This window comes from Barbatula barbatula (assembly GCF_947034865.1).
Source record: "Barbatula barbatula genome assembly, chromosome: 2".
NCBI classification, from domain to species: Eukaryota; Metazoa; Chordata; class Actinopteri; order Cypriniformes; family Nemacheilidae; genus Barbatula; species Barbatula barbatula.
In genome coordinates, this window is record NC_136767.1 from 2,571,350 (window position 1) to 2,585,605 (window position 14,256).

Below are 14,256 nucleotides of genomic sequence, written 5' to 3' on the forward strand. Positions count from 1 at the left end.
AACATTGTTTTGAATGTGAAGTTTCATTTTGCAGGAGAATTGAGGGGTTTTGCCCATTGTGTTTGTGTTTTTTTTTATTTGTGTGTAGAGTTCTGAGAGTATGAGGCATGATTTCAGAAAAAGTGTGTAAACAATTGAGAAAAACTGTAACACGTATCGGAATTTTAATTCAGGTTTTAATGCATAGTTTAACTTTTGGATACTTAAAGACCGGGTGAAGAAATTTCAGATAAAAAAATCTAAACACATAAATTTTAGAAATATATTGCTGAAACACGTTACAAAGACTCAGAAGTATATAATACTAATTGTGGAGTTAGAAATTACCGTTTTTTTCACCAATTCTGTGTTCAGGATTTTCTGGGCGGGCCTAAAAAGTTCACTCGATGACGAAACGGGCGTCCGAGCGTGCATGGATGCATGGCCCCGCCCCTGGCGGTTTTGAAAGTTGAGAAACGGTGTCATGACAACAGCGGCTTTCCCGCGACTGGGCGTGGTTTCTGTGGCGACAGCCGACACGCCCCCAGCGTTTGAGATCAGAGTCCTGTCTATTTCTTTCAAGATTTTGAAAACTTATTTTATTTACCTGGATGTTTTTTCTCCATTCACATTTGCCTGGGTGGTTAATAACACACCTTTCTGTCATGTAACACATATTTTAATGTCACTTTACTCGGACTTTAAGTATTTTTAAAACAATTTCATAGGTGACATTTACAATAATAGCCTTTATTGGTGTAATAGCTGTACTTTTTCACAAAAATATAACTATTTTACAAGTACATTTTCCACCACTGATAGATGCTAATAACTTCTTTCTATTATGTCATGGCTAAGCAAAATGTTGCTCTGATTCAGCAACTACTGCACATCCTGAAAATGTATTTTCAGCCGTGCAATCTGCGCAAGTATTCCTTTGAAAGCCGTAACCCATCTAACAGACACCCTGTTTGAATAACAAAAAAACATCAGCATGCGGCATGGCTTTTTGTCGGGTCTGTTTTACGGCGTGGATTTGTTTCGTGTGATAGTACACGACCCAATGTCAACACGCCCCTCTTAAAATGAATTTCAGCTACATAACTTGCATAATCAGCACATTTACACAGAAATGAAATACAAATCTTTAGAAGTTCCAGTTTGTAAATATGAAGAATCTGCTCTCTGTAAACCAGAAGAGTCTCTAGTCTGTGAATCTAAAGAATCAGCAGTTAGTGAACCTGCAGTCTGTTGATCTGCAGTCTGTGGGCTTTGCTCCTCTTGAGGAGGGTCCTGATTTTCTTGCTTTAACTTTAATAGACTCCTGCCTCTCTCAAGCCTGCTTTTGTCCACCAGTCGAAAAGCCTCCATGAACTCATCGATGTCAATGCTCCCGTCATTATTAGTGTCTGTGTTGATAACCAGCTCATTGACGGCCTCTTCAGAAATCTCCATTTTCAGATAGGCACTGAGCAGTTTCAACGTCTGGCGGAAATCCTCAAAAGTGATGAACCCTGTGAGATGCATAAGCACAAACATCTGTACAGCATCAGGACCTGCTTCATGTACTTTCTCCAACTGTTTTGTTTGCCAGTATTAATAATTTTTTATACCTTTATTTATATCGCTTAAGGAAAATTGAGAATCTGTAATAACATTTTTGTCCAATTAACTTTCAAAAAACTAATAACTTAATATATGCAATGTGCAATTCATTACTTTTCATTTGCAATCATTATTTTTTAGACACATAGCAAATAAATCACAAATTTACTCATCAAAACACATTTTCCCATACCTGAATTATCTGTGTCCACTATTCTAAAGATGGTCTCCATGGTGGATCGGTGTCTGTACAGTGCCTCCAGTAAAGTCTGTTCAATGTGCTTTTTTGCAAAGTAAAACGTAAACAGTCAATCAAAAGCTCAGAAGATCCATTTTTTAAATAAAGCGAAATACATTCATTACCTCACATCCTGGCTTTTTCAGGGCGAGGTCACGGAACCAGGTGTGATAGTCCAGCAGGTTGTCAGAGGTGTTGGACACTAACTGGGTTTGGAGGACACGCCAGGGAAGATCCAAGTGCAGAACACGCTCTATAGCAGCGGCCCAGTTGTCCAAAGAGATCAGTCCTGCGAGAACAAAGATTATTTCTTCCAAATCGCAGATCGGAATGGATTTAATGTGATTGTACATTAGAGAAGAAATGCAGAAAAAACACTAAAACACAATTTATCAGCCATAGACAATAAAAGGTTATTTAAGGAAGTATCGGTACCTGTCTTCTCCTTATCAGACTCCTGAAAGGCACTGATGAGATCAGACTTGTTCGCAAACAGTTGCTCTCGCAGGACCTTCAGAGCCGTGTGCTCTGTGCGTTTCATGCTGAAACAATACAAGACAGAAAGAGCAGAAATGAAACTGTACAACAAATCAATATTGACACTGAAATAAAGGAAAACAGACAATATGAATATAAACAAACCACTTTAATCTTTAATGAACGTCATCCCGAATGCTATATATTATATTTTGAAAGAAAATCACATCCTTTGTTGGATGGGTGAAGGCATCTTCATCTGTTTTGTTACCTCTGTGAAAAGCTCAGGCCGCGGGTCATACTGGTGGCTTGATACTGAACAAAGTAAGGCACTAGATCAGGACCAAGTCTGATAAAAGCTCCTCTGTTGCTGCCAACCTCATAGTAGTTCGAGGCTGAAAAAATGGTGAGGACCTGAAAATCACATTTTAAAATAAGTGAGATTGTTGTGAAACATTAATATTTATTATGCAATATTTGGACAACAGAAACAAAAGTGGACCATATTTCCCCAAAAGAAGAAAAAATGCACTGGGCCCTTGAATTTAGTTTGGTTAAAAAAGTGATACATTGAGAGAAATAAAGAATTATAAGCATAACACAATAAAACCAAATAAAACACTTTATTTATGTTTAAAGAAAGTTCAAAGAGATTTGTCATCCATTGCATTAGAAACGAGTGTTTCTTTTAGCAAAATGAATGAAACACTCCCACCTAGCGCCGACTGACTGCACGACACGCCGTAGTGTAGTGAAGGCTCGTGCGCGACAGAGCTCTCGTTCACGCGCATTATAATGTCAATTTCTGTCTAAATTCATAAAATGTATTGTAATTACAGCAATGTTACACAATTAAAAGGAATTCCACAGAAAAAAGTGCAAAGATGTTCACGGATTTCAGGTCAGGCACAAAATTGTTAGGAAGAAAATAAAGATTATTACGGGAATTATTATTATTATTATTACAGCTAGGGTACAACAAAGTTATGAAAATGTAAAAAAATGTTTGTTTAAAATATTAAACAACTCTAGATTAGACCTTATATATATATTTTGTTTGTTTGTTTGTTTTTTGTTTAAGGTGCGCGCATCGCACTGGCACCAGCGATGACGTCATGTTATTTACATTCGAAATAAACTTTTTAAACACCACATCGATCGATCAGCTGCTCGCAGATATTCGTCGTGTGATTTATCTCCGGATTTCTATTATTTACACCGATATTAATTCAATCTCATTCTCTTTTGATCAAGAAATCTGAATTCAGAGTTTCTGTGAAATATTTCTTCCATCGACATATTTCCAGTTAACGTTAAGTGTCTTCCGGACATCTGAAGATGACATCTGCATCTGCTCACGTGGCCTCTCTGTACGTCGGTGGTCTTCACCTGCAGGTGTCAGAGGTCATGCTGTACGACAGATTCATTCCGTTTGGCCCGATCCACTTCACCCGAGTGTGTAGAGACAGAAACACATTCAGGTCTCTGGGTTACGGATTTGTTCATTTTGTCAACCGCTCGGACGGTGAGTTCAGTTAGAAAAATGTACATCGTTTGGCTTTACATTATTTATCATGAACTGATCTAATCAGGATTATATGGTTGTTTTATTTTAGCTGAACATGCAATGGATTTCTTAATGTTCAGTCTCCTCATGGGTCTGCCCATGCGCATCATGTGGGCCGATAGAAACAAGGCACTGAGGACCACCGGCGTTGGCAACATTATCATTCAGGGCCTGGCAAAGGACATCAACAGCCTGGCACTTCACGACACCTTCTCTCATTACGGCACCATCTTATCCTGCAAGGTCACTGACTTGTATTACCTTCTGTTATTCCGAGTTAAACATCCATCAGGGTTTGATGCTTATCCGGACAAATGTCTCTTATCCTTAAGGTGGTTGCTGGTGAGAATGGCTCCAGAGGATATGGTTTCGTTCATTTTGACTCCTACGAAGCCGCTGAAAGAGCCATTCAGGAACTCAATGGGATGATGCTGAATGATCAAACAGTGTAAGCTTGACTGCCAAATGTAATGTTAACAGTACTTGTAAACTTCTTCAACTGAATGTGATGGACTGACAGTGTTTGTTTGTGTCGACAGGTCCATCAGCCACTTCAGATCATTCCAGGAGCGTCAGGCAGAGAGGGAATCCAACCCCGACCGCATGAAGAAGGACTACAAAAGCCTCTTCCCGGTATCCATCACAAAACCCTTTATTAGCGATCAGATCTTTAGTGCACATGAAATGTTTCTCATTAGACTCATTTGACTTGTGTTTACAGGGAGTGCATCTCTATGTCAACAATCTGCCCTACAGTTGGAGGGACCACCAGCTGCTCAGAGTGTTTGCCTCGTTCGGGACCGTCACCAATGCTACGGTAAGATGCTTATTATTTAAAGGAACAGGAGACATTTAACAGAGTTTATACTCGGTACTGTTTTCTGTGATTTACATTTCAAGCAGATAAAATACATCACGTGACCTCCAGATGTTTTGGTGACTGTTTTCAGGTGGTGAGGAACGGCGGGCGCAGCCGAGGGTTCGGCTTTGTGTGTTTCATGAGCCCTGAAGCTGCAGCTCGAGCCGTTTCTGCAATGGACGGACGTGTCATTGCCAGCAGACGGCTGAATGTGGCCTTCTCTCGGGTCATGGATACGCCAGTGTCTGTCAGCGACTGTGTATCACCTCCTGAAAACCAGTCGCTGCTCCCTTCAGGACACTTTGGGGTTGTTCCACAGGTCAGAACATGTCAAGCAGAAATGTACAATAAAAGAAATCCTTATGCACATTTTGATCATAATTCTGTGTCTTTCACAGGTTATCAGCAATGCCAGTCAGCAGCCCGCCAGCTTCATTCGGCTTGTGTCCAGCTGTCGTCGGGATGCCGTGGGTCTCCTGCCTAAGTGTAAGAACGTTTTTAAATGATGGTGTGTTATTTCAACCCTCATGTTTCCGCTGCTCTTAGCATCATTCTTTGGTCTCTTCTGTCACAGGTGAGAGTCTTGTCTCGCTGGTCTCTCCGCTGCTGTTAGACTCAGCGGTGCCCGACATGCCGATTGTGAACCAGGAGCTGCCAGAATTAATGTCTCAGACCACTGATGCTTCTGGAACATCAGACACCTTGAGCTCTCCGCTATCTGGAGACTTTGGTGCTGTTGTTCCGAAGGTCAGATGTGTAATTTTATACATGGTGTTCCTGTAGCTAAAGTCATGGTTTTGACTCCTTGAATTCACTGTAAGTCACGGTCAGTTTCATAGTGTCCACTGAATAAAATATTTCTGGAATAAATGTAAATGGTTTTAAAGTCAATCTGGTTGTGTAAGAGAACAAATAGCTGAATAAATGTAACGATGTGTTCTTTTGTACAGACTCGTAACAATGCCGGTCAGCAGCTGTTCGGCCATCTCTCCAGCTGTCTTGTGTCCAGCAGTCGCCGGTATGCTGATGGTGTGATGCCTCAATGTGAGTAGCTCAGGTTTACATCTCTCAATGATGTCCGGTCTGTCACATATTCCATCATGTGTTTGTTGTGTTCTCTGATATACTGAGTCTGTCTGAACTGTCACAGGTGAGAGTCTCGTTCTCCTGGTGTCTCCACTGCTTTTGGACACTCAGGTGCTCTGCATGCGGGTTAATGCTCATCCAAACCCCTTAACAGACTCTGAGTGATGGAGTTTTTCAATAAGGTAGAATTATTCTTTATGGTTTTCAGTCTGATATCAGTGCCGTGCGGCAGTCAGACATCAGTCATCTTGAGGTTGTGCCCAGCCGTCGCCTGTATGCAGATGGTGTCCTACCACAGTGTGAGTAGCTCCTCTTTACATCCCTGAATGGCCTGTTAGATTCAGTCTTCATATTTCTAATAGTTATTAGTAAAATCATTCTTTGCTCGTGTTCTCAGTAGTTTTACTCTGTCATACGGAATGTGTTTCTACTGTCACAGGTGAGCGGTTCCTCCTATTGGTCTCTCCACTGCTGTCAGACACGTTTGACTCGGAGCCGCCGTGCATGCCGGTCAGTGCTCATCCAATTCCTCTGTCAGATACTGAACGATCACAATCATTGTTTTATTTATTACGGCATCATATTTAATTCATGATCTTGTTGTTTTAGACTGGTAACCTGGAACTGTCAGAGATGACACCTGACCAAGCCACTGATGCTCCTGGAGTGTCGGAGACCTGCGGTGCCGTTGCAGCGGTTCAAGACAGGTTTGGTAACGGTTTGGGTGTGACTAGAAATGTGAACATCTCCAAGGTATGAGAAATCTCTTCATTTGTCAAGGATGTAACTGTTATTGACGCATGCAACCTTTTAGAAATAATTGTGAGTTTAAAAAGCATTGATAAAACACATCTGTTCTCTTCTCAGGTGATGGTGGTTATGGACGGTGCCTTTGTGTCTGTGTTCTGCTGCTCCTCTGATGACACCATAACTGTGATCGTAAGAATCCAGGAGGATCTTCTTCTTTTCAGTGAGTCTCCATCCATCTTCCACTTCAGTTCTGTACATCTGCTGCATTATTCTGACACGTTCTCATTTATCTGCCACAGGTGAGCAGCTCCTCTTCTTTAACACGATTGCGGGTCAAGCGAGGAGGACCTCTGAGGACACATGCAGCCCTCGCCTGGCAATACAGGCTGTTCCTGAGAGTGAGTAACCCCGTTCTTATTATACCGGAAATCACAGGTCATTTTCTCCACATGACATCAGTCACACAGTTTAATAGATCTTAAAAGCCAATCAATGTCCTTCTCCTGGTCAGGTGACCAAATTGTAGCCGATACAGTCCAGCCCTCAGCTCCATTTACCAAACAGCCAGTGTTGACCACCTTGAAGGAGACGGGGGCTTCTCTGCACAAGGGTGGGTCTGAGTTCATTCAGTGGTTTTATAAGTTTACACGTATAGTTTTGTGAGTTTTTGATTGTTGTGTGTTTTTTCAACCAGCCTCTCAAACGCTGCACATCTCACCTGTCAGAGCTGATGAAGTGACCATTGTGACACGGGCTGATGTGCAGCAGGTACTAAAATATTTCACAGCTGTTTAGTGATTTCTGTTTGAATGATTCAAATACATTTCATGGTCTTATTCTCTTATACTCTTTATGAAAGTGTCCTCACAAATCACTTTCTCTACAGCAGCAGGTGAGTTCCTCTGACCAATCACAGAGGACTCTTTGGGGTTTTTGGTTCAATAAACTGAGCGGTTGTTGGAGCCTCAGAGGTCTAAGCTGCCCCACCACCAATGATCTCCTGCTTTTCTGCACTCTGAGGTCAGTCCTCATGCTGTCTGTCATCACATCAACATTTCATTATTGGAGAAGATTGTTGTGTGTTGTGTTGGTTTAGTGAGTCATGTGTGATTTTCTGTGTTTCTAGGAGATTTCAGCAGGTGTGACAGAGACAAACGGATGGGGCAAATTTGTGCAAAAACAAAAAAATGTGCAACAGCAAGAAATATTGTAATCAATATTGTTATACAAAAGATATTGTTTTAGTATATTATATTTTATATGACAAATTTTGTTTTGTGCAAGTAAAATGTATGCAAAAAATATTTTTGGGAATGTTAAAACATTTCTCATCCAATTAATGATTTAGACCTGTTAAATACTAATAATTTGTTCCAGTTTGTGCATTAAAAAATATAGTTGTGTTTTTTAGACTGGCAATTTTGTGTATCACTTTTCTTTTGATATGTATTTGATATTATGTTTTATGTAACAGGACTAATACATATATTTGTCTCATTCTTTCCTGAATAATTCCACATGAGTACCATTCGTTGGTCTGACAATGCAGTGCAGCTGTAAAATCGATTCGGCTTGAATTATCAAAATGGCTCTAACAATAAGCTAAAATATAAAACAAATAGTGGAAAAATACTCTCCGTGTGTGAAAAAAAGTGTGAAAAGAACATGAAATTAAAATAGGAAATATAATTTCCACAATTCATATTGAAATGTTTGCACCAACAATCATGAAGTTTTTTAAGATCTTGTCTGCCACATATTAAAATACAACTAAAATAACATTAAATCAACACTTAATAGCCAAATATCTAAACACACTACATTGTATTTAACAGTGTTAAACCCAGTTTCCAAAGACCATACACCGCCATTTATTTAGTCTTAAACAACTCACCCACGTATCACCTCTCTCACCTTACGATTATGGCAGAACTCGTAACCGTCCTGCTTGCACTCATGTGAACGGATGATGAGCTGGAGGTTGTTTCTGTTCAGAAAGTCCTCTGTGACATCAGGACCCCAGTAACATCCTCCTCCTCTGATCTCATTGGGAATACAACCGTCCTGAGACATGGGGTCACTCCACAGCAGGTCCAAAATCTGATCAGACAGAATGCAAACCAACCATTAGCTGTGCAAATAATGTTTCTTGGTTATTTGATTTTATAGGTGTCCATTGATATTATAATTTATTCACATTTTGCTTATCTTGAATGACATGATTAAAATTTCCCTTTAACCGCAATAACACATATAACTTACCTGTTTCCACTCCTCGTTGTTAGTATTTGTGAATTCTGAGGTATCTTGTTCAGACTCGGATGACAAAGACGAGTTGAGGATTTGTTGAGACCTGCTGAAGCTGGAGAGACTGAACTCCGCTTGCCTGCGGCGGATCTCCAGTTCCTCCTCGACGGTTCGAGCAATGGCCGATGAGAAGTTCTGAAGAGAGCGTGTCTGGAAACTGTCTCGAGAGCCGAACTGTTTGGGAAACATCAGGGAACCCCGTCTGTTTTTAGAGATCATCATCTCATCGTAGACCTCAGCAGGTGTGTACAGGTTAGTGCGGGAAGCACTGCTCTTCTTTGGAGGCCTCAGGGCAGAGACATACTAGAGAAAGCAAGGGGTCACAGTTATAGGTTTGGGTTTCAAAGACATGCTGAATATTTATGTGACTCACCTTGTGTCTGTCGACTCGAGCTACCAGAGAGAGATCAGTGGAGTCTGAGATGCCTCCATGGACCACCAGCACTCTGTGATCAATCACCGTCAACAACGGCAGCCAGCTGAAGATCTTCTGAAGTAACTTGAGGATACGCTTTCCGTGCATCTTAAAGGATGGACAGATATTGAAATCAAATCATTTCAAACGTGATGTGAAATTCAGAGCAGAACTAAATCTAAAGAACCGAGCTTGTGAAAAATGAATTAAGATAATTAAATTGCTTCTTATTTACGGAGTAAATCTAACAAATATATGGCATATAGGCCTTTGCAGTACATAAAATATACATCCTTTAATGATGGATGTTTGTGCTTTTGTAATTTTACCATTTTGAGTCTCATATATGATATACATATATATTTATATAGATATTTAGATAACATGACATTTTAATATAATTGTTTGTTTTAAGCTGAAGTTATGAAGTAATTTACCTCTAGGATGGCATGCGTGTAAATACATTCAGAAAAGTGTAAATTCTAGGTGAACTAAACTTTTAACTCCTAAATTCAATGTACAATGACGTTCTTCAAAAATAATGTAAAAAACTGTAATTTGACAGAATTGTTACAGCTCAATGTTCTTCTTCATTTGCTGTTTTGTGTTGTCTTTGCTCATTTAACGCGTAAAATAACATTTATCATCCTCGAGTCCATCCTTTTTGCCGTAGTGAGTGTAATCCTCTTAACATAGGCTGACCCACATGTCTGTAAAAATAACCGCAACAGAGCTGAACAGTTTCTACTTTTAAACACTAAGCCTGATGCCTGAGTCGGCCACTTGCAATAAATAGAAGCTGTTTGTGGAAAGAAAGGGTTGGGATATCCCTACTTAATTTTATCAAATTCAAGTACATGTTTAAGTATACTTTATGTGTATTAATAAGTGTACTTTTTCCACACTATTTGCGATTAAATTGTCCTGATATTTACACTGTACCACTAAGTATAATTTAAATGCAAATGTAGTAAACTTTGAGAACGCAATTATTACGCAACAAAGATTTACTGAGAAGTATAAAGAGTAGACTAAAACTACTTTCTTGTTTTAACTTCTTCTAGTAGCACACTTGAATAAACTTCTTTTCTGTAAGAAAAATATGGCAACATTATCCTACCTTGTATTTCTTCAACACTTCTTTGGTGAAGCCATACCTTTAAAGGAAAGGTGAAACTTAATTAGGAACAATTAGGAAAGTGTACTTAATATTAAATAAGCATAATCAAAGATGTTCTTAATATGAATTCAGATTTACAAAGAGTAATTAAAGAGCTATTAAAACTAATAAAAGCTCTTCCTTGCAAGATCTTGCAAGTATTTTTATTATTCTAACTATAAACAGTAGAATTCAGGTGAGTACACTCCAAAAAATGTTACTGAGATTTACATAAACTTAAGTAAACTTTAAAGCTTTGTAAACTTTAAAAAATTGTAAACAAGATTGTAAGTAAAAAATGTTGAAAGATTTTTAGTACATTTTTAATGTCAAATCATGAATGATTTAAAAAGATTTTATTGAGTTCATATAGCTGCTTATTTTTGTGATATTTACTGAGCCCACCACATTTTTTTATGAGTGTACGAAAATGTCAAGTTCTGTTATTATTTTTTAGAATCTTTATAAATGTAACGTCTGACATCTGCAGTGCCCGCTTGCTCCACAAGAGGGCACTGTCCCCATCACTCAGACTGTCACGGCAAACTACATTTCCCGTAACCCTTTGCTGGACTTATTATGTTGATCACCCTCACCTGTTTTGTAGTTAACCTTGTCACTTCTGTCTACATAAGCCTGGTCTGTTCTTTCAATCATTGCGAAGTCTTTATTAACACCCTGCGTCTCATGTATGACCTTGGACTGTACTTCGGTGTTTCCTTACCCCTGTCCCCCTCACCCTGTCCCCCTGTCCCCCTGTCCCCCTGCCCCCCTGCCCCCCTGTCCCCCTGCTCCCCTGCTCCCCTGCTCCCGTTTTGTGGACTTTGTTTTATAGCTTCAGCTGTTAGTTTAAGCTGCACTTAGATCCTCATTCATCAAGCCCTCGTAACAATTATGTAACTGAATGCATGTTTTCGTCTATTACCTCAAATTAATTATGTGGTCTTCATGGTTTCCTCGGTTAAGATAAACGTTTCCAGGATATACAAGTAGGAACGCGAACAATATGAGGAGAATCTCAATTGAATCTTTGCCTCTGTCCACATAGTCTCCATTAAAAATGTAGGGTTTCTCCAGTGATGGCATTCCATTCTGGAAGAAACAAATCCAAATCTTCAGACAACAGTTTTTTCAAGCTCCTATCTGTGTGTAACGGTTCAGTAACTTACCTTGTAAAATATAAGTAGCAAGTCCTCTAACTGGCCGTGTAAATCCCCTGAAATAAAGTTTTCAGAAGTGGCACTTCATAATGTCACGACAGAAGAGTTACAAGAACGTTTCAGGCACTCACCACAGATTGTGATTTCTTTGCTATGGCATGTGGAGACCCGGTTGATGTTTGGCAAAACCCGGAGGAGCTTCCACGTTTCCAGAAGAAGCTGAAGGACGTAACGTGAGTGAAGCTGCTGCTTGGAGAAGCCAGAAGGGTGCGTGGTTAAAGATGAGGACGATCACAGATTTATATGTACATTTTTTTTAGAAAAGCATCGCTACTTGTTTGTTTTTGAAGGCCTCTGCAAGATTAGCAACTTGAGCCATGTCTAGTGGAAAGGTTAACCTGGGGCCAGAGTAGATGTCCGGCACTTCAATATTAGTGTAGCTGAAATACCTCTCCCACTCTGCATCTCGACACACCTCATTCTCTCTGAAGATATGTGAGATCAGGTTTCCTAAAGGAAAGAATATGTGGGATATGTTTACACAGTTTTTTTAAAGGAGCTGTGTAAATTGTGTGGACAGGACTTTTGTACGTTCACTGCTGGATGGAGTAAAGTTATCCACCAGGTAGCCGAGAAAGTTGTACAACTGTAAACAAATGACATAAAATCATTGAGCACATTAGTTCAGTTTTCACATTTCCGTCACAAGTTCATTATTTAATTCATACTTTGATTTGGTCTTGAAGGTCCAAGTACTCCATGGACTGGAAGATGTTCCAGGTATATCTGCGTCTCACCTCCATACGGGCCATATACTGTCTGTACCAACGCTGGATCACCACCGCAGCCTTCATTGCTTTGAGAGAACAGAATCACTATACCATCTCCACTATGGTTTATAAGTAAAATGTGGTTGTGGTAGTGCAGTCATTTCAGGTCAAGATGCTATAACCACAGGCCCCAATTGAAAAAACTAATTTTCTCAGATTTACAAATGACTTTTACTTACTTATGGCCGCTGCATAAAGAAAAACATGAACATTTGTTACATATAAACGTGTAACTCATACTTATTGACATTGCACATGAATAACACAACAACTTTGTTCAAATTTAAAATAAAATTAAAAACAAGGTTGATAATATTTGGACTGGATAAATCTCACCTAAGATGAGGATTCCATCTGTTTTATAATTTTAAAAGTCGATTAAATAATCAAATATTTAAACCAAATAAACATTTTGAACTCCATCCATATATAGCCTTCACTATAAATAACCCCTGTCATTTAGCTGAATATTTCTGTTATTTGTTTTTACGGATTTTCGACGTATAATGTAAAAACTGAAAATGATTTTTTTAAATACGGTAAAAAAACAGGGAAAACAAGTAATTTTACAGGTGAAACTGCTATACAGGTTATTTCTGTAGAACAAGAAATAACGGCATACAATATTTTATACGGTGTATGTTATTTAAACTGACTGCAAACATCACTGGCCACATTGTAAGTGTTTTACCTCGGTCATGTCTTTTATTGAATTCACTTGTTTTTGTCACCCCACACCCCATAGCTTCCCCTGAAAACAGAAAGAAAATATATTTTTCATTACATAAATAACATCTAATAGCATTTTTGTTTAATAATGGTGGGGGAGAGTTTAAGAAGTTAAAACAAACTATAAACGAAAATGAATCAATTTTATTAGTAATTCACTATAATACCTATAACTCAGACCAGCTAATACAATGGTAATGGCAATTAAAATGGTTAAACGGAAATCAACATATCGCACAGCTTTTGACATGAACACTCCACCAAATGTCACACTGTTGTGTAGGTTAAGAAGATGGAGAGAGTGAGTTAATCTGAGTTCATTCCTCTATTGCACTGACCACAGACTGGCCTCAATCCTCATCTTTACAGACCAGACGATGTCAACACACACCTGTGTTCCTGTGAAAGCTCTGACGCTTCAGTCTGTCACTGACTCTAAACAAACCTTCAAAGGGGAAACTATCTGGAGAAAACCAACGTATCATCAGTAGGGCTTGGTTATATTTATTTAAAAAGTGCCCTGAATACCTAGGTCCTAGGATCATGGACATCATAAACAATTATAAATAGCTTACTGTAAGCAAACACGCCAGCTTTAAAATTAAACTAGCAAGGATGGTTTCAAAAACATTAAGATTTATATATTTATACATTTATTTTATATTTAAGAGATGCATATTTTGATTGATATTAACGTGTTTATTCGTTTGTATTCAAATGAAAGAAATAAGACTATTATTTTTATTCCTAATAAATAGAAAACAAGTTTCCCTATAAACATATTTCTTGTACAAATTGTAGTGACTTTCTTTTAAAACAAACTTTCCAAATGAGTCTTCGGCTGGTTACACCTTCATGTCTTAATATAACGTAATATAAATATTTTTTGTAAATAGTCATAGCTTAACATTTTATGTGCAACTTAAATCACAAATAATACCATGTTTCTATACCATATAATTTATGTATTTAAAATATATATGATCCACTGCTTGAACTGTATTTATTGTAAAGCTGCTTTGCAACAATGAAAAACTGTGAAATTTTAAATATATTAAGCATGAAGTCATAAAGCATTATAAAATAAACATAAAA

At 38.7% G+C, this 14,256-nt stretch overlaps 1 protein-coding gene across 1 annotated transcript in view; it reads right to left on the reverse strand.

The window, feature by feature from the left end:
• The window catches only part of ppef2a (protein phosphatase with EF-hand domain 2a), a 14,732-nt gene continuing 476 nt past the window's right edge, over window positions 1–14,256 (reverse strand). The window contains exons 2-17 of the mRNA XM_079474983.1: window positions 13,124–13,183; window positions 12,331–12,458; window positions 12,194–12,248; window positions 11,937–12,112; window positions 11,734–11,848; window positions 11,612–11,658; window positions 11,368–11,534; window positions 10,404–10,440; window positions 9,242–9,391; window positions 8,824–9,171; window positions 8,476–8,661; window positions 2,571–2,713; window positions 2,258–2,364; window positions 1,948–2,111; window positions 1,778–1,865; window positions 1–1,493 (exon numbers count right to left, since the gene is read on the reverse strand). Of these exons, the coding sequence (XP_079331109.1) occupies window positions 1,102–1,493; window positions 1,778–1,865; window positions 1,948–2,111; window positions 2,258–2,364; window positions 2,571–2,713; window positions 8,476–8,661; window positions 8,824–9,171; window positions 9,242–9,391; window positions 10,404–10,440; window positions 11,368–11,534; window positions 11,612–11,658; window positions 11,734–11,848; window positions 11,937–12,112; window positions 12,194–12,248; window positions 12,331–12,458; window positions 13,124–13,175 (2,355 nt within the window). The 5' untranslated portion in view covers window positions 13,176–13,183 and the 3' untranslated portion in view covers window positions 1–1,101. The remainder of the gene's footprint in view (window positions 1,494–1,777; window positions 1,866–1,947; window positions 2,112–2,257; window positions 2,365–2,570; window positions 2,714–8,475; window positions 8,662–8,823; window positions 9,172–9,241; window positions 9,392–10,403; window positions 10,441–11,367; window positions 11,535–11,611; window positions 11,659–11,733; window positions 11,849–11,936; window positions 12,113–12,193; window positions 12,249–12,330; window positions 12,459–13,123; window positions 13,184–14,256) is intronic.